This window comes from Peromyscus californicus, unplaced genomic scaffold (assembly GCF_007827085.1).
Source record: "Peromyscus californicus insignis strain IS unplaced genomic scaffold, ASM782708v3 Scaffold_3__1_contigs__length_106647218, whole genome shotgun sequence".
NCBI lineage: Eukaryota > Metazoa > Chordata > Mammalia > Rodentia > Cricetidae > Peromyscus > Peromyscus californicus.
The window spans coordinates 24,722,614-24,745,304 of record NW_026294551.1 but is presented as its reverse complement, the minus strand read 5'-3'; the positions used below and the strand labels follow the sequence as shown (position 1 = coordinate 24,745,304).

The 22,691-nt window shown below is 54.1% G+C and overlaps 1 protein-coding gene across 3 annotated transcripts; it reads right to left on the bottom strand.

Annotated features, from left to right (window-relative positions):
- Positions 1 to 29: 29 nt before the first annotated feature.
- On the bottom strand, positions 30 to 21,938 carry Cacnb1 (calcium voltage-gated channel auxiliary subunit beta 1). Of its 3 annotated transcripts, none has more exons than XM_052755758.1 (14): positions 21,642 to 21,938; positions 19,017 to 19,103; positions 16,001 to 16,120; positions 12,488 to 12,610; positions 11,822 to 11,958; positions 11,539 to 11,615; positions 11,011 to 11,165; positions 10,017 to 10,097; positions 9,540 to 9,598; positions 9,259 to 9,368; positions 8,958 to 9,109; positions 4,177 to 4,272; positions 3,608 to 3,793; positions 30 to 1,876 (listed from the first exon to the last, which is right to left on the bottom strand). In XM_052755758.1, the coding sequence occupies exons 1-14, from the start codon at positions 21,723 to 21,725 to the stop codon at positions 1,415 to 1,417; spliced, it is 1,929 nt and encodes a 642-aa protein (XP_052611718.1). In that variant the 5' UTR covers positions 21,726 to 21,938; the 3' UTR covers positions 30 to 1,414. The 3 variants fall into 3 exon arrangements, with proteins under 3 accessions (XP_052611718.1, XP_052611716.1, XP_052611717.1); XM_052755756.1 differs by lacking the exon at positions 11,011 to 11,165 and adding an exon at positions 10,352 to 10,371 and having other exon boundaries at positions 21,642 to 21,936; XM_052755757.1 differs by lacking the exons at positions 11,011 to 11,165; positions 21,642 to 21,938 and adding exons at positions 10,352 to 10,371; positions 19,280 to 19,312.
- Between the last annotated feature and the right edge of the window lie 753 nt (positions 21,939 to 22,691).

Below are 22,691 nucleotides of genomic sequence, written 5' to 3'. Positions count from 1 at the left end.
GGTGGTACCAAAGAAACAGGCTCAGGAAGTGGCCGCAAAGGACGGGGCTGCGGTTTTATAAGTGGCAAAATATCTCTCCTAGAGGAGTACAGACAAATAGACAGACAGATGGGCACAGGACAAGACAGGGAGCGAAAGGTTGGGCAGTGGTATCTTCTAACCTGTAAGTGGAAGCTGCACCCCACCCCCAGGTGGGGGGGTGGGACAACATTGGCACAGGTGGCGGGCGAGACAGGCGTGAGGTGCCCATCCCTGAGGTGGGCAGCTGGGCAGGGCCCAGTCCTCGTTGGCACAATCGGCTCTCTCTGGACCAGCTGTGATGCTGGGGAGGGACAGGGCTGCTGGACTATAGGGATGCTGAGGCTAAGGATGCCCCAAGGGAGAGGGGCTACCAAGGCCTCTCTTGGGGAAAGTGGACACTGGGAAAGGACAGGACCACAAGAGGCGGATACAGAGAAGCAGCAGCAACCAAGACCCCTAGGGGAGACCCAAGGTTCTCAGGCAGCCCCTGGAGGATGGTCACCTCTTGGGCACCAACCCACAGAGCCTCTCCCCTGGGGCCTCAGGGTGACAGTGAAGGAGCAGTTTTTTTGGTTTAGAATGAGGTGGACCAAAATAGTCATGGTCTCCACACCCAGGTGGCACGGAGATGTGGGGCTCAGATGCAGAGAGCCCCTCTCTTCAATGGCAGCAGGCAGGGGAGGTTGTGGACAAAGCTCATTCCTGGGGGAGGCGAGGGCGGGGATACGGGGGCGGGGCAGGGCAGCATCTTGATTTGCTCACTCCTCAAGGTTCTCGGCCCTGGGCTCTTGCCATGGCCATAGAGAGGGCACAACTGATGCCTGTCAGCTTCCACCCGGCCCTACTCCCCAGGGCCAGCTCCACATGGGTTTCCAAGCTGTGGCTTTCACCCACCAGAGAATGCTGCTAGGAAACAAGGTTATGGGATGGACATGGTGGGGGACCCTGGGTCTGGGGTTTGGGGAAGATTCAGCGGCCTCTCTCTTCAGGAAAAGCACCCGACCTTTCCCAAACACCCCTATGTTGGTAAAAGAAGCCCCGCCCCCACCCCTATTAGGACCTTCACGTTCAGCCCCGAGTAGAAAGAGTTGAGGAAGTGCACCTTTTCTCTGGGAGGGAGAGAGCCCCCTAAGATGGGGAAAGGGGGCACTTCAGAAAGTAGGCATTCCCCCATCCACCCACAGCAGTTAGGGAAGAACCTAGAGCTGGGGGTTTAGGGCCTCCCAGGAGTTGGGATGATAACCACCAAAGAAACCCCGGTCTTTGAGCAAAGGCATCTGAAAATGAGGGACACAGCGCCCCCTAGAGGCAAGACACATCTCGGGTGGTGCGCCCCTCTTCTCTCCCCTCCCCGGGCTCAGAGCCTTTCCTCTCCCAACGCTGCCCCTGCCTCTCAGCGGATGTAGACGCCTTGTCCCCAGCCCTCCAGCTCATTCTTATTGCGCCCCAGAACCGGCCCACCACCCTCCGCACAGTAGCGGGCCTTATTCCGGCCCCGGTTCCGGTTGTCGGTCATCTCCTCCTCATAGTCTTCTTCGTCTTCCCAGGAACCCTGCCGGGCTGGTGGTGTGCCTCCCCCTGCAGGGTCTCCAGGCCCTGGGCCCTCTGAGGGGTCTGTCTCCATGTCCACACACGAGTCTCCCGGCTCCGTGTAGGCAGAGTTTCGGCTGCCGGGGGTGTCAGCATCAAAGGTGTCTTGGCGGGACAGTGCCCGCAGGGTGCCTGCCCGGCCAGGTGGGTGGTTGCTGGGGTAAGGGCCCCGGGGCTGGCCCAGCTCCCCGGGGTACTCGTGCACGCTGGCATGCTCCCCAGCGGCCCGGTCCAGCGGCTGGTCCCCGGAAGCAAGGTAGGGTCCCTGGTTAGCAGACAGACGGCACGCACCATGCAGATCAGGCAGGGGTGAGAAAAACACAACAAAGCAAGGCAAGTTAGTGATGGTGCCAAGACACCAGCCTGGCTCCTGGAGGGCTCTGACTCTAGGGGAGGGGCACCCAGGACCAGGGCCATCGGCTCTAGAGCTCAGCCTGAGGGCAGGCCACAGGACATTTGCTCAGGCCATCTGCTCCTCTAGCAGCCTGAGGGCACCCAACTTCATCTGAGCATGAACTCTCCTGGTAACCATGGTAAGGAGCCCTGAATAATTAGTCACAGGTTCCTCAGTGCATGTTATTAATGCTTTCCTGGGTTAATCATCGGTAACAGCTCATTAGTATTGCCATTCATTAGCGGTTGCTTGGGTTAGTCAATCCTCCAATTTTCCAAATACACTGAGATTTCAGCTCCAACTCACTGACCCCAGCTTCCTCTGCCCACACTAGACCTCAGTCACAGGCTTCCAGAATCCCACACTTCTCCCATTCCTTAGACAAACGAGTCTCCAAGGTTGATGGGATTTCTCTCCTGCCCCCTCGAAAGGACTCAGAGCAGCCATTTAAAGACAGCTAATGATTCCATGTCTCCACCCCTCAACTCTCCACCCACAGCTGGAGACCATGAGGTGGCCCTGGTCACCGGTGGCTGACAGCTCCTGCCATCTCGAGCTGTGTGGCTAAGCAAATGATACCCTCCTCTGCGGCCCCGTTCCTGGTTAGGGTGTGATGGGAAATAGACTACAGCACCAGGTTCCAAATTGCTTCCTGGAGCTGCTCTATGGCAGAGTGGGGAGAGCAAAGAAGTGCCTCTGGGGTCCCCCGGGCAGGGAAGGAAGGGTCGGGCCCCCAGCTCCCCTTGGGTAGACCCAGGATGGCCCAGCTTCACAAAACAAGTGGGCTCTGTTGCTGAAAGCACACTTGAGATGCACGAGTCTAGAATGACTTCATGGTGTTCTGGCTCTAACCCAGACCATACACTTAATGGTGTGGGCTCAGAGATGGGCTGTGGCTCCGTGGGAGGAGAGCCTTTCCTGCACTCTGTTTCCCTGGGAGACGGTGGAAGGCACAGCTTAGCGCATAGATGCTGCAGCTTGGGTCCCTCAAGGATTGCTGGGGAGGGGCAAATTCTCTGGATTCGATGACCCCCACTCTGTCAGCTCTAAAGCGGGTGTGGAGCTGAGAGCTGTAGCGTTAACTTGTAATTCCAGCATCCAGGAGGCAGGAGGATTGCCTCCAGTTCGAAGCCAGTCTGGAACACTGGAAATTCCAGGCCAGCTACTGCCAGAATGAAACTGTTTCCAAAAATCAACAACAAGAAAAAGAAAAGGGTGTAGAGTCCAATGCACAAGCCTATCCGTCTTCCTCAGATTTTCTTCCTAGTCCTTGGACTTACAAGGGTTCCCATCAGGCCTCAGATCCAACGGGCAGCAGATGCAGTTCTAAGGGACCAGTCCCAGGGAGGCAGCACCAGCCAGCCCCCAGTCCCACCAAAAACCACAGACACCAGACGCTGCCGCTCACCACGTTTTTTACAAAATAAAGCTCTTCCCTTCCTTCCCCATGTTCCCTGCACTCCAGGGTGGGAGGGAAGACCCGAGAGACACCGGCTACATGGCGTGCTCCTGTGGCTGGGCCACCGCGTCGCCTCCCTGCGGTGAGGCCTCCAGCCCGCCCCAGAAGCTGAGATTTCTCCTGAGCGAGGTGAGCACCTGTACCTGGAGGTTGGAGACGGGGGCAGGGCTGGCAGCCAGAGCTGCGGTAGCCATGGTGCGGTTCAGCAGCGGATTGGGTGGCGTGCTGCTGGGCGGGTGTGTGGCCTTCCAGTAGGCTTCCAAGTACTCGGCCAGGTGCTCGCAGGCATCTTCCAATTGGTTCTCGTCCAGTATTATGTCAAACATTTCCTGTGGAGGTGGGGTTAGGGGCGGGGCTGGGATGAGCGGGGGCGTGACCAAGGGTTGAAGGTGTGGCCTGGGTGCAGTGGGTGGAGTCAAGGGGTTGAAGGACAAGGTTAAAAGGCCTCTGGATGTGGAGCGAGGAAAGGACACTCAGACCTACAAAGGACAGAACTGCAGATCTCAGCCCAACTCCCTCAAATTCTAGGAATAAGGAAACCAGGGCTTGGCTCCGCACTAAGGAGTGTTCGAGCCAACCCTCTTTATCCAAGGACCAGTCTGTACCCAAAGACCTGTCCCAGATGCTGTCTTCTATGCCGGCTGAAGGAAAGAGAACCCAAATGCATACCCTCCCTTCCCTCCCCTCCCCCACCCCAGGTCTGAGCACTCACGGGGGGACACTGTGCCAGTTTCTCCGAGGCTGCTATTTGGACATTGAGGTGTTTGGATTGAGACTTCCCTCGAGATTTGATGAGCCTCTGCAGTACCTGGTTGGGGGAAAGAGAGAGAGCTAGAAGGCCACAGGCAACCAACCAAGTCTAAAAGGCAGATTCTGCTTGGAGCCAGTAGGAGATCAGAGTCAGATCGGTGGAATGTTCCATGATTCTCTGCCCTGAGCGCCTCTGCCAGAATGATCTCACAAGCTCTATGTCCACTACACAAGGCTCAGGTTCAAGGCTACATGCAAGACACACACACACACACACACACACACACACACACACACACACACACACACACGTCTACAGGTTTTATTCTCATCCTCCAGTCCCACTCCCTCTTGCCCATGTGAACAACAGTAGTCATCCTTCATGGAGGAACACTCCTTACTGTAAGATACCAGCACAGTTCTGAGTTTTTGAGATGAGGGCCTGCTTTGTCACGCACGCTGACATCCAACAGGTCCTGGGTACCAGTGATCTGCTGCCTCCTGCCTAGTCTCCTGAGTGGCTGGCACATGCCACAGTCTACCTGGTTGTTCTGTGCTTCTTTACATGATCAATTTAGTCCTCCCAATACTAAATCCAGCCATGGAGGAACATCAGACTCAAGCTGAGAGATGGTCTACAACATGGTTGGCCTATACTATTGCAAAATGTCACTGTCATAAAAATCTAAAGAAAGCTAGAGAGCTACTCCATATCAGGAAGACTACCTGCACCAGGCGGTGATGGTGCACACCTTTAATCCCAGCACTTGGGAGACAGAGGCAAATGGATCTCTGTGAGTTCGAGGCCAGCCTGGTCTACAGAGTGAGTTCTAGGACAGCCAGTGCTACATAGAGAAACTCTGTTTAGAAAAACAAAAACAAACAAACAAACAAACAAAAAACTACACGCAGTGTGATCCTGGGTGGACTCCTGGGTTATGGGAAATGGTATCACTATGGAGAGTGCTGGGACAATTGAAGAAAGCTAAATATGGGCTACAGACCTGGAACTCAATATGAAGACCAGCTGGCCTTGAACTCACAGAGATCCACCTACTTCTGCCTCCTGAGTGCTGGGATTAAAGGTGTGCACCACACTTTTAGATAACATATGGTATGGGGTGGGCACTGAGACCAGGTCAGGCAGGCCTTGAACTTACAGCGTAGCTGTAGCTGACCTAAACTTCTGACCTCCCTGCCTCACCCTCCCAGAAATCTCATGGGTTTAAGAAACACATGCTGAAGCAAATAGGATGAGGGCATAAGATTTGTTGTTAAGTGTGTTCCGAGAACTGAATTCAGGGGCTCATACATACCAAGCTTATAATCTATTAAAAAATAAAACTGAAATGCCAGGGTAGTGGTGAACGCCTTCAGTCCCAGCACTCAGGAGGCAGAGGTAGGGGGACCTCTGTAGTTCAAAGCCAACCTGATCTACATAGTGAGTTCCAGGCTACATAGTGTGAAACCTCATCTCAAACAAAATAAAAACAAAAATAAAATAAATTTGGAGCTTGGTGGGATGGCACAGGCCTGTCATCCCAGTACTCAGGAATCCAATGCAGGAGGGTCTGGGGATTGAGGCCAGACTTATCCTCATAATGAAAATGAGAACAAAGATTAATTAATTGAAATAAAATAAAATTGACTAGAGGTATAGCCTGGTGGCATAGCACTTGCTTCACACTCACAAAGTTCCGGGTTTGATCCCTAGCAGGGAAAACAAAAATGAAATGAAATGAAATGGCAAGAGGTGGAATCAGTCAGATCAAAAGTCCAAGATCAGGCCGGTAGCTCAGTTGGTAAAGTGTTTGCCCCAAGACTGAAGATCTGCGTTCAATCCCCAGAACCAACATAAAACGTTGGGCATGGTGGTGTGGGCTTATAATTCTAGTGGTAGGGAAGTAGAGACAAGTGGATCCCCGGGGCCAGTCAGCCTAGCCTACCAGATCAGTGACAGAGCCTTTCTCAAAAACTGTGGATGGCACCTGAGGAATGACATGGGAGGTTGTCCTCTGGCCAATACACACACACACACACACACACACACACACACACACACACACTCACACACAGCTGCATATACACAAGAAGTTCAATGTCTTCAATGTCATCCTTTGATACACAGTGAGTTCAAGGCTAGCCTGGGATACCCCATCTCAAAACAAACAAACAAACACCAAAACAAAACAAAAAGCCAGAGCATGGTAATACATGCCAGCACGTGCCTGAAATCCTAAGCACTTGGGAAACAGAGTCAAGAGTATCAGTGAATTTGAGGCCAGAGGCGGACTACATGAGATCCTGTCTCAAAGACTGAAAACAAAGTGAACAGAAAGAACATGGCACCTTCATGGGTACCAGGCTTTTTGTATAATTAATCCATTTACTAAGTTTTCACAATAATCACTGAAGTGTGACTAGGTAGAAGATGGGAAAGTAGGGCACAGAGGCGTTGGAAGACTTGCCAGGAGAACACAGTAATGCTAAGTAGGAAGCACTCGGAGCCCACGCCCATAACCTCAACAGAGGAAATGGAATCTCTGTTACATTCTAGGCCACGGAATGCTTTGCATCCATGACCTCATTTGATCTTTTCAACCTCTCCTCCCTCAAGTATGTAAATCCCCTCATGCCAGTTATACCATTAAGAACTGAGGACTCGCCGGGCAGTGGTGGCACACGCCTTTAATCCCAGCACTCGGGAGGCAGAGCCAGGCAGATCTCTGTGAGTTCGAGGCCAGCCTGGGCTACCAAGTGAGTTCCAGGAAAGGCGCAAAGCTACACAGAGAAACCCTGTCTCGAAAAACAAAACAAACAAAAACAAACAAACAAACAAAAAAACCCAAAAAACAAAAACAAACAAACAAAAAGAACTGAGGACTCAAAAAGGTTAAGAAAATGACACAGGGTTCTTAGCTCACATGTCAGTCCTAACTACCACAGCTGCCTTCATCAACTGGACTGTGCAATGGGCCTTTAAATGCCTGAACTTCAGAGCCAGGTATGGTGGCCTATCCCTGCAACCCAGGCATGGAGAGGCTGAGGCAGGAGGATCATAAGCTCAAGGCCAGTGTAAGCTATGTGTGACTGTGCCTTAAAATTAATTAATTAAGTTGAAAATTTAGAACAAGCTGGGCGGTGGTGCACAAGACTTTAATCCCAGCACTTGGGAGGCAGAGGCAGGTGGATCTTAGAGTTCGGCTAGCATAGGCTACAGAGCAAGTTCCAGGACGGCCAGGGCTACACAGAGAAATACTGTCTCGAAAAACAAAACCAAATAAAGAAATAAATAAAAATTAAGAACAAAACCTTTGCTGGGCACTGGTGGCACGTGCCTTTAATCCCAGCACTCAGGAGGTAGAGGTAGGCGGATCTCTGTGAGTTCAAGGCTAGCCTGATCTACAGAGTGAGTTTAAGGACAGCCAGAGCTACACAAAGAAACCTTGTCTCAAACCCAAACCAAACAAAATCTTCACCTAAATTCCTCTTCCATGTTTCTCAGATCCCCACTAATATTGGACGGGGAAGTTCGTGGGGCCAGGGGTGACGTCACGTGTACTGGTCCCACTGGTCCCAGCATTTGGTAGGCTGAAGCAGAGGAGGCAAGGGAGACCTGCTGTAGTGGGTAGCTGTCCCAACTTTGACCTTGAAGCACCGCCCCTGAGGCAGCCGGTAACTGCCAAGCATACCTATGACCTGCCCCTGGGGCGTGGTGGAGATGGGAGCCCTTAAGACCAGAGATTGAGGCCCTCTTGGCTCCTCATGATCCTGGATGCTGCATTGCAGATCAAGTCAGAGTTCTCCAGAGAACCACGCTGGACAGAACCTCACCTCTTCCGGATCCTGTAACCAACCCCTTTTAACTACCAGATTAACGACATGAAGCCGCCTTGTTAAATTCCTGCATCATCCTGTCTTGAAAAAGACTGGAGGGATGGCTCAGTGGTTAAGAGCAGTCAGTACTGCACCGGGTGGTGGCGAATACATTTGGTCCCAGCACTTGGCAGGCAGAGGCAAGTGCATCTCTGTGAGTTCAAGGCCAGCCTGGTCTACAGACCTAGTTCCAAAACAGCCAGGGCTACTCAGAGAAACTACCTTTAAAAATTAAGTAAAAATTTGAACAAAGATCATGCACTGCACTTGCAGAGGACTCAGGTTTGATTTCTGGCATCCATGTGGGACAACTCACAACCACCTGAGACTCCAGCTCCAGAGAGAGCCTATGCCTCTGGCCTCCAGGGCATATATAGATACATGATTAAAGAGAAAAAATTTAAAGGAGGAAGGAGAAAGTTCACAGAGTCACAACAAGATGAAAATGAAACCAGCCTCCCCGCCAATGTCCTCACGACAACAGTACAGCAAAAAAAAGGCCTGACCTTAGAAGATTCAGAACTTCCAACGGCCACACAGCTGGGTGAAACCAGAACAAACTGCACCAGATGCACCAGATGCACGTTCTGATCCAATGACGGAGCAAAAGAGTGGAGATGAGTCTGAACTCCGTAACCCTAATACAATTTATAATATTGACTACCCAGAAGTACAGACTCTTTCCCGACCACTTTCCATCCACATTAGATTGTGTAGTCCCAGTATCCACATTGAGTCGTCGTACAGAGAAGGGAACTAAGGCTGGGGGGGAGGCGGGAGGAAGTCAGTAGAATGAACCATACATCCCGGCTCTGGAACATTCTTTGTAGCCCATGTCTACCATTAAAACCAGTCTCCTGCACTCACCTTGGGAGATGTGATCTTGATGTAAACAATGATGGGGGCCAGCGAAGTTTTAGAAAGCTGGGCTGGATGGTTGATGGTGTCAGCGTCCAGGGCGACCAGCTGCAAGGTCCGGGCCAGCTCGAAGATCCGCTCAATCTCGCTCTGTACCTCAGCTAGGGCATGGAGTCAAGGGAGGGATGTTCATAAAGTACCCCCCCCCCCAGGAGGCAGTGGAGAGAGGGAATGCTTCTGGAGAATTCCCAGCATTTCACATCCTACCCACCCTGAGAGCTGGGAGGGAGAGAGTAGGCGGGCAGCTCACCCAGGCTGGAGCGTGTGTTGGAGCGCTCGATGATAATGTGTTTGCTGGGGTTGTTGAGGACTGAGCGCTTGGCCAGGGAAATGTCAGCCGTGACCCGAGTGATGGAAATCCTGGAGGACCAGGCAGGAAGGAAGTCAGGGTTTGGGTGGGCAAGAACACACTGTCCACTCACAGGTTTCAGGCCTGCCACCCTTGTCTCTGTCTGAGAGTCCCAGAGTGGTCCTTCCAGACATCTTGTTCATCCCCAAGTGGAAGTGGGGAGCCATCTCTCAGGGTCTCACCTGCCATCAAAGCGATGCTTCAGGAAGTCAAACAATGCTTTCTGCATCATGTCTGTTACCTGTCATTGCGAGGGGGGTGGGGGAGGGGGGGTTGGAAGGGAAAGGAGAAGTCAGGCTCTGAAAACCCCCAGGAGGTCAGCTGGCTGGGCATCTGGACCCCCCACCCCTCTTTCTACCTTCTTTCAAAATTCTTGAGATGAAGGGGCCTCTAGAGGGGTGGGATCCTCCTCAGGGTCTGGGGCCTCCAATGAAGCCCGATTCCCACTGGTCTCTTATGTGGCATCTCTAAGAGAGTTCTTAAGAGTTTTTCTTGGGAGACTGGGCCCTCCTGAGTGGACTTCTCACGGGTCAGGCCCCTCTGGGGCTTTTCTCTAAAGGGGTGTGGGCTTTGGGGGATACAGGATCTTTGGGAGATTTTTCTAAGCATACTCTGGAGGTCTGGGCCCATCTAGGTGCACAGCCTTTTAGAACTCCTACCTCATAGCCCTTGAGCGATGGTCCCACCAGGATGATGGGCCTCATGGAAGGCACCACGTCATAGGGGGGCACATGCTCTGTCTGGGAGGGAAGCAGGGAAGGGAAACCCCAGAGTAGAGATGGCATCGGCCCCTCTCCCCAAGTCTCCAGGCTCCCGCATGCAGCCTTTCCTCCCTTTGACCCCAAAGCCCAGATGTGGGTGTCAGGGGATGGGGAAGGGATGGCTGGGAAGGACCAGGAAGGGAGGGTAAAGGGAGAAAGATATGGGGATGGGTGTTAGAAGGTCCCCCAGCTCATCCCAGCATGGGACAGACACAGAAAGCTGTTATACTCACCGACTTCTGCTTCTGTTTGGCTGGGTCCAGAGATTGCCAGGAGGGGGAGGGAAGGAGAGAGGGGAAGGTACCAGGCAGGGGTAGGAGGCCAGGAGGGAGCCAGGACAGGAGAAGGGGCAAGAAGGGTAGACGAGGAAAAATAACAGGCATGCGTGTTAGTGACAGACAGAGCCAGAGAGGGGATGGGACCCCGGGCCAAAGAGGAGCCAGAGGTGGCCTTGGAGGCAGGACTGACAATCATCCAGCGGACTTGAGAACAGGGGGACATGCCTCCTGTTCTTTCAGTCTAGCTCTGGAAAGAGCTAGAGAAATTGGAAGCCCCTAATTCAGAGCCCACCCTCTGCTCCGTTGGATATCTGCCTGGATATTTTAAGGGTTCCCCTGAGGATCTCCTCTGCTTCCAGCAGACCCCTTCATATATCCACTCATAGAATAGGAAAGGGGTTAATGAATGTCATTCCATCCTTGACAACCCTGGGAGTGGGCTTTTATACGGAGAGGGATGGTCCCACCCCATCTTGTCCCACCTCCATATATCCAGCTAGGCAGAAAGCCCCAAGGCTTGAGGTAAAGACTGGACCACATCTGGACCACTCCAACCCCTTTCTTTGCCAAGAGCTGGGTCCTGACTCCCCTCACACGAAATCAGACAGAAGTACCTTCTTAAAGAAGGGGATGCGCTTGCCGTGGGGGGGCGGCGTGGTGACGCTGCTCACGCTAGTCTTGGCGGAGCCGCTGTGCTCCCCCAGCTCCGCCTCCTCATCCTCTAACTCTAGGGGGTCTAGCTCAAAGGCTAAGTTAGTCATTTCGTTACCTGGACCAGTCGGGAAGGAGGTGAAGGGAGAGGAGTGAGATGAGCATGGAGACACAGTGCAGAACACAAGGATGGGATGGGGGAAAAAGAGAGAAGAGGTGAATGGAACAGGGCTAGGAGAATGGATGGGGGGGATGGAGGGCAGGGGGGAAGGCAGAGAGATGGAGCTACCACAGAGGGGGGACAGGAGAAACACAATAGGCTAAGCTTGTAGGATATCCTATCCTCGAGGGAGAGGTACCACTGTATGTGTATGGGGGACTCGGACCTGGGGTACCTCCTATGGCGGGGGGAGAGGGGGAGGCCACCCTTGTGGAGAGACCACCCCACCCAGCAAAAGCTCTCTCTGCCCCGGGTTGCAGGCAGCTCTTACCACTGGCAGGGGGCGTGGGGCGGCGGGTGCCAGTCACCACGTCTCCCAGACTGGAACTGGAGTTGTCCCCTGACTTGCTGTGTGGGTGGGGAAAGCAAAGGAACTGGTGAGCACCGGCGGGCGGGCGTGGGGCTGCAGGACTTCAGTTCGGACATGCGTGCTTGCCTTGTGATTCCCCACCCCACCCCCACCCCGTAAGGCCCCGGGCAGCTCCGGGCCCTGAGGACTCCTTGCCACTGGCCCCTCCAAAGATAGCGATGCCCCACCCCCTCCAGGCAGACACCTGGAGCTGAGGCGGTTCTGGCGCAGGGTCTGTTCTTGCAGCAGGCGAAGGCTATCCAGTTTGACGGGGCTGGGGATGAAGCCGACCTCGCAGCCTTCCTTCACCAGCCGCCCAATCCACCAGTCATTATTGTACTTCTGTGAACAAGAGACCGAGAGGGAGACTGCAGGTGGGAAGCCTAGCTACCCTCCAAGGAGACCTCCAGGCGGCCAGCCCTGCCAGCAGATGGCTCCCTCAAACCACCCCCACACCTGGCTTCAGCCTCTGATGAAAGCCTCCCAATTTCCAAGACAATGCCAAGACCCTCAGCTAGAGAGGAGGGAAGACCGCTCCTGCCTCCCTGAGACCCATACTACAGGACATCAGCAGCAGGCATGCAAGTAGACCCCTCCATGCACCAGGTACACTGTCACTCTACCACAGGACTCAACAAACCCTCTCAACACTTTGTGACCTAGGCCTTGCCATCCATGAACCAACGAACACTCAGGGGCTCAGAGAGGTAAGGCGATTTGCCTAAGGTTGCACAGCAGACCTAGCCCAGCTGTGCTCGGCTCAGCAGCTTTTTCCCACCAGACTTCCAGATACCCCTGGCACCGCTACCCATACACCCCTAATTCCCCACCCACCCCCCACCTCCCTCCAGATGCCAAGTGTTCAGCCCACCTCCTTGATGTGCAGGAAGTCTTTGGGCTCAAAGGTGATGGCCACTCCCTGCACAGGCACCTCATCCCCGGGAGATGGGTTGTAGCCAACATTTGTCCGAACAGCAAAAGCCACTGGCTTGGTCTAGAGGAGACACAGGAGATGGATGAAGCTGGAGGGCCGAGGCCAAGCTGTACCTTGTTTGACTGGGATAGTGACTGTGTGGTTTGCGTTATAAATTATTCATTAAAGTGTATACTGAATGGACGGTGTGGTTTTCTGTAACTTTAACAATAAAAAGGCCGGGAGGGGGGCGCTGGGGAGACGGCTCATCAGATAATGGCATTTACTGTCGGAGCTTGGCAACTTGAGTTTGATCCCCAGAACGTAAGGAGAGGCGGATGGAGAGAACCGACTTTACAAAGGTGTACTCTGTCTCCACATGTGTACTATAGCATGGGCATCCACACACATAGAGCATCATGCCCGAACACACACAAGAGCACACACACTAGCTGATTAAAAAGAAAAGAAGCCGGGCGGTGGTGGCGCACACCTTTAATCCCAGCACTGGAGAGGCAGAAGCAGAAACCCTGTCTCGAGAAGAGAGAGAGAGAGAGAGAGAGAGAGAGAGAGAGAGAGAGAGAGAGAGAAAGAGAAAGAGAAAGAGAAGAAACACAAACTGGAATCCAGGGCTGGAGAGATGGCTTAGTAGGTAAAGGTACCTGCCACCTGCCACCAACTTTGCCAGACGATCTGAGTTTGATCCCCAGGACTGATATGGTGGAGAGACCCACCTCCCACAAGTTGTCCCCTGACCTCCACACGCACACCACAACATGCAACACAGACATACAAATACAAGATAAATTTTAAAGCATTTGAAAATGGGATCTAGCCCCATCATGGAGGAGGGGGCCCTGGGAACGACACCTCGGGGAGAGAACAGGGATGGTATAGCTGCTGCTCACTGTGGCCGGACACAGTGTAACTGGTCTCACCCGTGCTTCCTCATTTCGTCACAAAATTCCAGGATTTTGTGGAGAATTGTTATTATCTCCACTTTGTTTTATTTAGTTTATTTATTTTGAGATGCCAGGGCTCATGGCTGTCATCAAGCTCTCAGGAGGCTGAAGCAGGAGGCTGTCTCTGAGTTCAGGTTAGTCTAAGCTATATAATGAGTTCCAGGCCGGCCTGGACTACAGGAAATGCCTCATAAATGTTTTTTAAGATGTTTGTTGTTGTTATTTTGTTTTGCAGGACTGGGGATTGAACCAAGGCTTTGTACACAGTACTCCAATACTGAGCCTATTAGATCTCACTGCTATTTATGCTGATTTCTAGCTTTTATTTTACTTTTGATTTGGTTTAATTTTTAAAATTTGTGTGTGTGTGTGTGTGTGAGAGAGAGAGAGAGAAAAAGAGAGATGTTTGTGAGCATGAGTGTGCACATAGCACCTATGTGGCCAGGAATCAATTCTCTCCTTTTACTGTGGTCCCAGTAATCGAACTCTGGGGGCCAGGCTTGCCCAGCAAGTACCGTTACTGACTGAACAATCTTACCAGTGACCCACCCCCTTTTTTTTCTTTCTTTCTTTTTCTTTTTTCTTTTTTCTTTTTTTTTTTTTTTTTTTTTGAGACAAGGTTTCATGTAGCCTAGGCTAGCCTGGGATGACCTTGAACTTCTGTCCTGCTGCCTCTACTTCCCAAGTGCTGGGATTACAGGCATGTGCCACCAAGTCTGTTTTCTGCGAGCTGGGGACTGGGCAAGCACTGTACCGACTGAACTACAGCCCCAGTCCAGGCTGTCAATCTTCTGGAGTTTTGAGCTTCAAATCAAGCCTAAGCTGTTCACTCATCCAGTTTAACCGGCCTGTGGCTTTCATAGTATTTCTCAGCCCAGTGGTGATCAATGACTTCAATACACTGATATAACCACCTTCACCACCACAGACACAGATGATGACACACAGCCCTGGGAGAACACGGCCTTTAGGAGCTGGAGACCTGGCTCAGCGGTGAAAAGACCTGGGTTTGTTTCCCAGCACCCATATCAGTTGGTTCTCAAGTGACCGTAACTCCAGCTCCAAGGGTCTGATGCCTTCTTCTGGCCTCTGTGGGCACCTGCACATGCTTGGCATACAGACACACACAAAAGCAAAAACAAACAAACAAACAAATAAAATCATGGCTGTGAGGTGGCTCAGTGGGTAAAGCGCTTGTGCCCTGTGTGTGTTGTGTGTGTGTGTGTGTGTGTGTGTGTGTGTGTGTATGTAGGGATGTGTGTGTGTGTGTGTGTGTAGGGATGTGTGTGTGTGTGTGTAGATGTGTGTGTGTGTAGGGATGTGTGTGTGTAGGGGTGTGTGTGTGTAGGGGTGTGTGTGTGTGTGTGTGTGTGTAGGTGTGTGTGTGTGTAGGGATGTGTGTGTGGGTGTGTGGGTGTGGGTGTGTGTAGGGATGTGTGTGTGTGTGTGTGTAGGTGTGTGTGTGTGTAGGGATGTGTGTGTGTGTGTGTGTGTGTAGGGATGTGTGTGTGTGTGTAGGTGTGTGTGTGTGTAGGGATGTGTGTGTGTGTAGGTGTGTGTGTGTGTGTGTGTGTAGGTGTGTGTGTGTGTGTGTGTGTGTGTGTGTAGGTGTGTGTGTGTGTAGGGATGTGTGTGGGTGTGGGTGTGTGTAGGTGTGTGTGCCGGGGTGTGGTGGCGCACATCTCTGATCCCAGCACTTGGGCAGCAGAGACAGGGGGAGCTCTATGAGCTGGAGGCCAGCCTGGTCTATACAGTGAGTTCCAGGTCAGCCAAAGCTACATACTGAGACTCTGTCTCAAAACAAATAAGTAAAGCAATCTTTTAAAAGAACCTAGACTTTGATATTTAACATTGTTGGCACTTCCAAGAGCATCAGATACATTGTTTTGTGCATATTATGGTGTCATGGGAAGGTGGCAAAAAGCCACCATCATGGCTGTGAGATGGTTCAGTAGGTAAAGTGCTTGTGCCGTGTGTGTGTGTGTGTGTGTGTGTGTGTGTGTGTGTGTGTGTGTGTGTGTGTAGGTATGAGTGTGTAGGTGTGTGTGTGTGGGGGGAATCAGGACTAGAAGCTGGGTGTATTCTGAAGACTGAAACAGAAACATCGAAGTTCAAGGCAAGTATGGCCACCTAGGGCGACTCAGCCTCCAGAACAAACAACAACCCAGGCTGGGTGGATTCCGACCCAGGAGGTTTGATTCTAGAAAGGAGGTTTGTCTTCCTGGTGGTGGTGAGGACGGAACCCCTGGGCACTCTACTATTGAGCTACCTCCCTAGCCCAGGAAGAAACAGTTTCATCACCTATCAAGCTATGTGGAAACAGCATCAGATACTTTGAATGCCGTCTGAGGAGGAAGAGGAGCGGACAGCTCATATTCTCTTCACAGACCTCTGCAAGCAACTGGTCCAAAACTTGACACTGGGTCTGCCCAGGTTCTCTCGGGATGGGGGAAGGGAGGGGGTGAAGACGATGCCCACAAACTCCCTTCCCCTCATCTATCTGTCTCACCTTGGCTTTCTCGAGCTGGGCCAAGGCCTGGCGCTCTGCCTCCTTCCTTAATGCTTCCCGGTCCTCCTCCAGAGATACATCAGAGTCCGAAGGACGGCTTGTGTAGGACTCGGCCGAGCCCTGAAAGCAGAGGGGGTCAGCTCAGGGCAGTGCCACTTCTTCCGGCTCCTGGGAAGGCATGGAGGTGCTACCCATCTTAAAGACCTAACGCCCCATCAGTCCAGCACAAGGCCACAAGGCCTAGAAAGAGGTATTATTAGGGAGAGGAGTCCAGGAATCAAGGTTTGCAGGCCTGTGGGATGAGTGTGACCCCAGGAAAGGTGAAAACAGCAAGCTGGGGGGGGGGCAAGTCTAAAGACAGCTGCTTGGGGCTTGGGAGGGGGTGGGAACCCGATAGGGCACAGCCCACGGGAGGAGTGCCAGGGGATGAATCTAGCTCCCGGCTCCTCCTTCCCCACCCTGCCCCCTCAGTGGCTGAGTGAGAAGGCACAGCAGAAGCTCAACACCATCCTTTCCGGGGACTGTAGTCACCTTCTTAGGCCTGAATCCTCACTGTTGCCCATGGGTGGCCTGTTGGAATGACAGGGCCACCAAAAATACTGCTTGAGGATCCAGGGAGCAAGACACCTACTTCCCCTCCCCTGCTAGCTGAGAACTTCTGAATAGAGCCACCCAGAGCAAACCCCAGGCTCTCCTATGATTTTCAGGGCAGAGCAGACAGGAGACGCAACGAAGATCAGAACATTGAATACCCTCTGCCCCAGACTAGGCTGCTAGAATGCCAGGGTAAAGTCAGGTTATGAAGACTGAGTGTGCCAGGAAGCCAACTTGGACCACAGTCACCATCCCAGAGTGCAAAGGACTCTAGTAGAGAGACATCTATATGTATGAGACACATGGAACCTGTACAGATGTCATGGTGCTGGTCATGAATGTGCAGACATGTGTGTGTATATTTGGAAATACAAAATGTGTGCTTGAAAACATGTACTTCAAGTGTGTGCGGGGTGTGAACAACTGAGTCACCAAGGGCAACCCAGAGGTCTGTGTCCCTGACGGCAGGAAACAAAGGGTGGCAGAGGACAGGATGTGGGGATTTGTTGTGACTTCTAGGGTGATGGCAGACAAGTTTGGGAGGGAGTATGGGGAAGATGTGGGATTACAGGAATGGGAGGGATCTCTTCTGAGGGCAAGGAAGAAACACTTGGCTGGGACTGTCCATTAGTTTGGCATGGAGAGAGGAGGCCAAGACCTACCTCTCCCCAAACACCCCTGGCCATCACTTGGCACAGGCATTACCTTCCTAGGGAAAATCTGAGAATGGGGGGTTCACTGGAGGAGGGTTAGGCTAGGGGTTTGGGTCACTAATTAAACCTGGAAAAGAGACACAAAGCTAGGGGAGAAGCAAAAGAAACCCCATTCTCCCCTGTTATACAGCCCCCCAAAACAGGAATACAGATGGCCAGATAGACAGACAAGCAGAGGTGAACAGGCAGAGAGGCACCCACTGACCCCAACAGACTCGCATATGCACACACGCACATACACACACTCAGAAATGAGAGTCAGGAAGCAAGGAGATGGGCTGGAGACAGGCCCTCCACAGCAATTTGAGGGGTTGTTCCCCCCACCCCCCACCTGCCCCATCCCCAGCTCACCACTACCAGGGTCCGGCTGAGCACCTCCATCCCGGCGCCCTCAGTGCCGGGCCCTGCTGGCCTAGGGGTGGCCCCCGCAGCCCGTCCCCCAGGAGCTCAGGTTACAAGCAGAGCTGCTACATGTGCAAACCGTAGGGTATATTTAGCTCAGAGATGTGGCAAGGTCTGCCCCCCACTCCCGCCACCGACTGGGGGTGGGACCTGGGGAGCTAAGAGGAGCAAGAATGGGAGGCTGTGGGGTCTGACCCCCCGTGGCTGGCAAAGGGGGAAACCGAAGGCTCTTCCTGCCAGAGTAACAACAAAAGCATGCCATCACGCTGTCTAGACCGGGCCTTGGCCCAGTTCTGGAACAGGAGGGCTGAAGGAATGATTAAAGGAAGGGCTTCTGCTCTGTTTGAGTATTTTGAACACACGCAGATCAAGGCCTGCCTTCAGTCTCTGGAGCCAGGCCTGGGCTCACCTGTGCAACCTAGAGCTAGAAGAATCAAAAGGAAAGTCCTCACTCCAGTCAGTGAAGGTTCTGCCTGCTACTACCTTCTCTCGGGGCTACTGGGGCTCCCCCCAGGGGCCCCTCCCACTGGTGTCCCCTTTGCCCTCCCATGCTCTGACTGGTATCTCCTTAACACACGCCTTTCCTTGTCTGATCCCAAGACCCTCTTGCCTTTTTTGGGTACCAGGCTTTGTTGAGATGCTCAGTAGTCATAGCAACCACATGCCTCCTCACTGCTTCTCCCCAGCCTAAGATGGCCTGGGGTTGAGGGAAGACTGGAAAGTGGCAGTTTTCCCAGCTCAGCATGAGGGCCCAGTGAGATACTGTCAGCACCCACTTCAGCTAGGGATGCAGGCTACAGCTCTCTGAAGCGAAACACCTCTTCTCCCATATCTTGCTCTCTGTACATATTAAAGAGTGGTATTTGGAAGTGGGGGAACATGTGTTCCTGACCCATACCGAACCAGGGCCCAGTGTCTCAGCTTATTTTCAAGCACCTGCCTCAGCCCCACCCTGTCACAGATTCTGGGGGAGGACATGAAAGCCGACAGCCGGCAGGGGGAGTGGGTGACAGCCCGAAGCAAGCCAGGAGGAGGCAGGCCAGGCTGTCCCTGAATGAGATGACGCAGGCAGGCAGGCAGGCAGCAGGGGCTGGTAGCTGGTGCTGGAGGAGGGGCTGGCGGGGGCGGGGGCTAAGGCAGTGGGTACAGCTGACAGAACATCCAGGAGAGGTCACAGGGTGTCAGAGTGTTGTGGTGGCTCCGGGCAGGTGACAAATGACATGAGAAAGGGTGGGGTGCCTGGAGAAAGTCGCAGGCCAGCCTGCACCAACCAGCTGCAGCTCCCTCCCAAGCCATCATCCCGTTACCTGGCGGACAAAGCTGTTGGATGTTGTATCCGAGGATGTACTCCCATCTGATCTTTTGAATCGCCCTTTCCTCTTGCTGTATTTGCCCTAGAGAGGTGGGGAAGGAGCAAGAGTGAAATCAGGAAGACCCTTTCCCAGTTCACCTCCTAACGGGGCCAGGGCTACAGCCTACCCCCAGGACTGTCTGCTCTGCCCCACCCCTGTCCCCAGTTGCTCCTTCTAGAAGTGGCCAGCCTGATAGGAAAGAGGGTCTTCCACCTCACCCAGACAACAGCCACCATAAGGAACCGTGCAAGAGAGCCTGGGATGCACACACAGGGATCCCCAAATCAAGCCGAAGGCTGGGAAGCAGAGGGACAGAGGAATGGGAGGTTCATTAGGCAGCAAAGCTAATTAAGATGCTGGGCAGGCTGCAGCAGCCTCGGGGGAAGGGAGAGGCTGCCTGCAGTGCTGGGGGGCGGAGGAAGAGAGGGGGATGTCCTCTCCCCTGCATCTGGAGCTGAGGGGGCAGAGTATGCTGTGCCCCCAGAGAGAGGAGGGCAGGCAACCCAGGGCCAGGATCGGTTTCTCCCCCAAGCCCAACTCTTGTGCTTTCCAGAGTAGGGAGGGTACGGCACTCAGCCCTTGAGGACCCAAAGCCACATTTCTGGTGAAGGAAAAGAGGGAGGAGGCACAGAACCGTGTCTGGAAAGTAAACATCCAACCTGTGGCCTGGTGCCTGGGAGTAGATTCTGCTTCCCACTCTCACCTCCGCCCTACCAGGACCTCCCTCTTCATAACCAGTGTTTTTATTCCTCCCCAAGGTAGGATCCACCCTACTCCCACCCCAGCCACTACTGCCCAGGCCCCCTCCCCACAGTACTAACCCTGCTCCATCAATCTGAAGGCCCTTTTGGCCCCCACCCCAAGCTGAGACTAGGACCTAGTCTTGCCGGTCCCAGGTAAGATGGCACCAATCTTCGATCTTACTGGACTCTTAACTGGGGTGGGGGTTCCTGCCTGACCTCTCAGATGCCAAAGGTATGGGCCAAGGCTTCAAGCATCTCTGTGCTTCCTACAAGAGATCTGCTTCTTCGCTCTCTCTCGATACCCCCTTACACACACACACACACACACACACACACACACACACACACACACACACACACACACACACACTTGGCCCTTGCCCAGTACAGAATGGGCAAAATGCCCAAAAGCCCTGCCCTCAGCCTCTGTCTCAGACTTTCTTTGATCAAAGAACCTACGTGAGCCTGAACCACACTGCAGGCTCTGACTCCTGAGACCTGGTAACAAGGAGGCTGGATAGCCAGGCATAGTAATCTCCACACTTCCGAGGTAGAGGCAGGAGGATCAGGAGTTCAAGGCCAGCCTAAACTCCTAACACACACACACACACACACACACACACACACACACAATGTACACATGAATAATAGGACTCTTCCATGATCCTCTTTTCTTCTTTCAAATTGGACACCCAGCTAAACTAGTTTTGAGGTTCCCTCTGAGGAGCCTGCAGTGAACCTGGGACCCTTTCACATCACCACCCCAACCCAGCTGAGCAAAGGGAGTGTCATTCAGAGGGACAGGGGACAGCTGAAAGGAAGGCATCAGTCAGCTGCCTTCCAGGCTCCAAGGGGCCTGGGGTGGAGGAATGAGGTATTTTTAGGTCTGACCTGACCACCACCCCCCATACACACCCATCAACCACATCATGGTGCTTACAGTTGCTCCAGGCTGACCACAGCAATGCAAGAGTTAATGCTATCCTTGGAGAAGGACAAGTCTGAGAGAAATCCCCTGGCATGGCCACTACGTACCCTACTGGTCATTCTTTGGGGACTTTCTATGCCCAAGAAGGCCCCCTACCTGGGGGTAACCCAGGGGCATAGAAAAAGTGAGAGTGGGAGAAGGCAGAGCCCCTCCCCCAGGTAAAACAGCTTCCTCCCCTCCAAGACAGTGAGTTGGCACCCGTCCAACTTTCCAAACTTTGGAGGCTCCCACCCCTTGGGGCAGGGGGGAGGGGTAAGCCAATGTGGGTGTTGAGGGGAAGGAAACATCCAAGCCAGAGATGGAGACCAGGTGACTAGGGGAGGGCCTCCCAGGGCTGATCCCTTCCCCACCTTCGAAAGCCAGTGTCTGAGCCTTCGAAGGCCTGTTGGCAACGCCCTCTGACCATCGTCTCTGCCGTCTCCCAGTACTACCCCCACCCCACCCACACCCGCTAGCGCCCCCAAACGTGCTCTGCGTCGCCCCCCTCGCCTGATTCGCTCGCCGGCCTCCCTCCAACTCCTCTTCTCAAGGCCTGGATTTCCCCCAGCCCCCATCAGCAACCCCGCTGTCAGCCTGCTGGAGCCTGTACCCCAGCAGCAGGGACCTGGACGCGGGGGAGACCTGGAGGCGAGGCTGACAGGCATTCCACCCGCCCCCTCTCCGCTCGGCAGGACCGCAGCCCAACTCCAATAGTCCATCGATCATTAACCCTCGAGAATAGGGGGTCGCGCAGACACCCCTCTCCCATCCACGCCGGGCATATAACCCTTTCCTTCCCGGGGCTTCCCGAGCCAACCCCAAGGTCCGCAGGAGCGGCCCCTTTCCCTCGAGCCCGGCACCTCCCCTCACCTGTGGGCTGGGGTCGAAGACCTCCATGGGGATCTCCTGGGAAGGTGGGTAAGGGCCCCGGGACATGCCGCTCTTCTGGACCATGGAGAAGATCCTCCCGTCCGGCCGCCCGCCCGGCCCAGCCGGGCGCTCTCAGCGCATGGGAGAGGCCGTCCGAGCCGAGAGCAGCGCGGCGTCGCGCAGCCAGCACCGGGTGCAGTCGCCCAGCCCGACCTCGGGCTGCACGCTCGCCGCCTTGCCGCCCTCCCGGCTCGCGCTCTCGTCTCTGCGGCCGTCGCCGCCGCCGCCGCCGCCGCCTCCGCCCCTGAAGGCTCAGCATCTCCCCCCGCCCCTCCCTCGCGCCCGCCCCGCGCCGCGGCCCCGCCCCTCGAGCCCCTCCGCGGGGTGCGCGCAGACAATGGCCGGGTGGCGGAGCCCGCTGGCCTCCCGATCCCAGAGGGGCTTGACCGCGGTCCTCCGATTATCCTAGGGTGAGGGCATCTGCAGAGGACCAAGGGAAAACCGGCCTCGAGGCTAGGGTGGAGGTTGGGGGGGAGGGGGGCGTTTACCAGTGAGTGCCAAGCGCTGAAGCGCAGGTTGGCACGGCTGGCACTGCCTCCCTTTCTGTCCCAAACTACTCTCCCAGCGGGTCTCCCTGACCCGACTCCGGCTTGGGCCACCGGAACTTCCCGGTCCCTGTAATCCTGGGACCTGGCTTTAACTCCTTTCTCCCCAGTGTGGGGCCCAGGCCGCCATGAAACCAGCCGAGGAAAGCTCCCTCTCCAGCCTGGCTCTGGGGCTGTTGGCTCGGGGCTGAGGAGGGGGTGAGTGTCCAAAGGGAGAGGCCAGCAGGGACAGCAGGAATGCTGTCCAGGGACTCAGGAGTGCTTCTGCCTTATCAGTTACTAAGGTCCCCCAGGCCCTTCCAAAAGTCCAGGAGTCAGGCTTGGCGAAGTCCCTGTTGCCTAGAACAGAAAGGAAATAGAAGGAAGTGCGAAGATGAGAGAAAGACTGTTCAAAATCAGATGCCATGACTGTTGACCTAGGATTGTCCTTCCTTTATCCTTGACT

Bases quoted from the DNA above. Each gene is read 5' to 3' on its own strand.
- Cacnb1 (XM_052755758.1), bottom strand. From the start codon at position 21,725: ATGGTCCAGAAGAGCGGCATGTCCCGGGGCCCTTACCCACCTTCCCAG. The intron at 10,098-11,010 runs GTACTTCTGTCT...CTTCCCTCCCAG, and splicing joins GCATCCCCTTCTTTAAGAAG to ACAGAGCATGTGCCCCCCTA. The intron at 1,877-3,607 runs GTACAGGTGCTC...TCTGCTAACCAG, and splicing joins CCCCCGTCTCCAACCTCCAG to GGACCCTACCTTGCTTCCGG.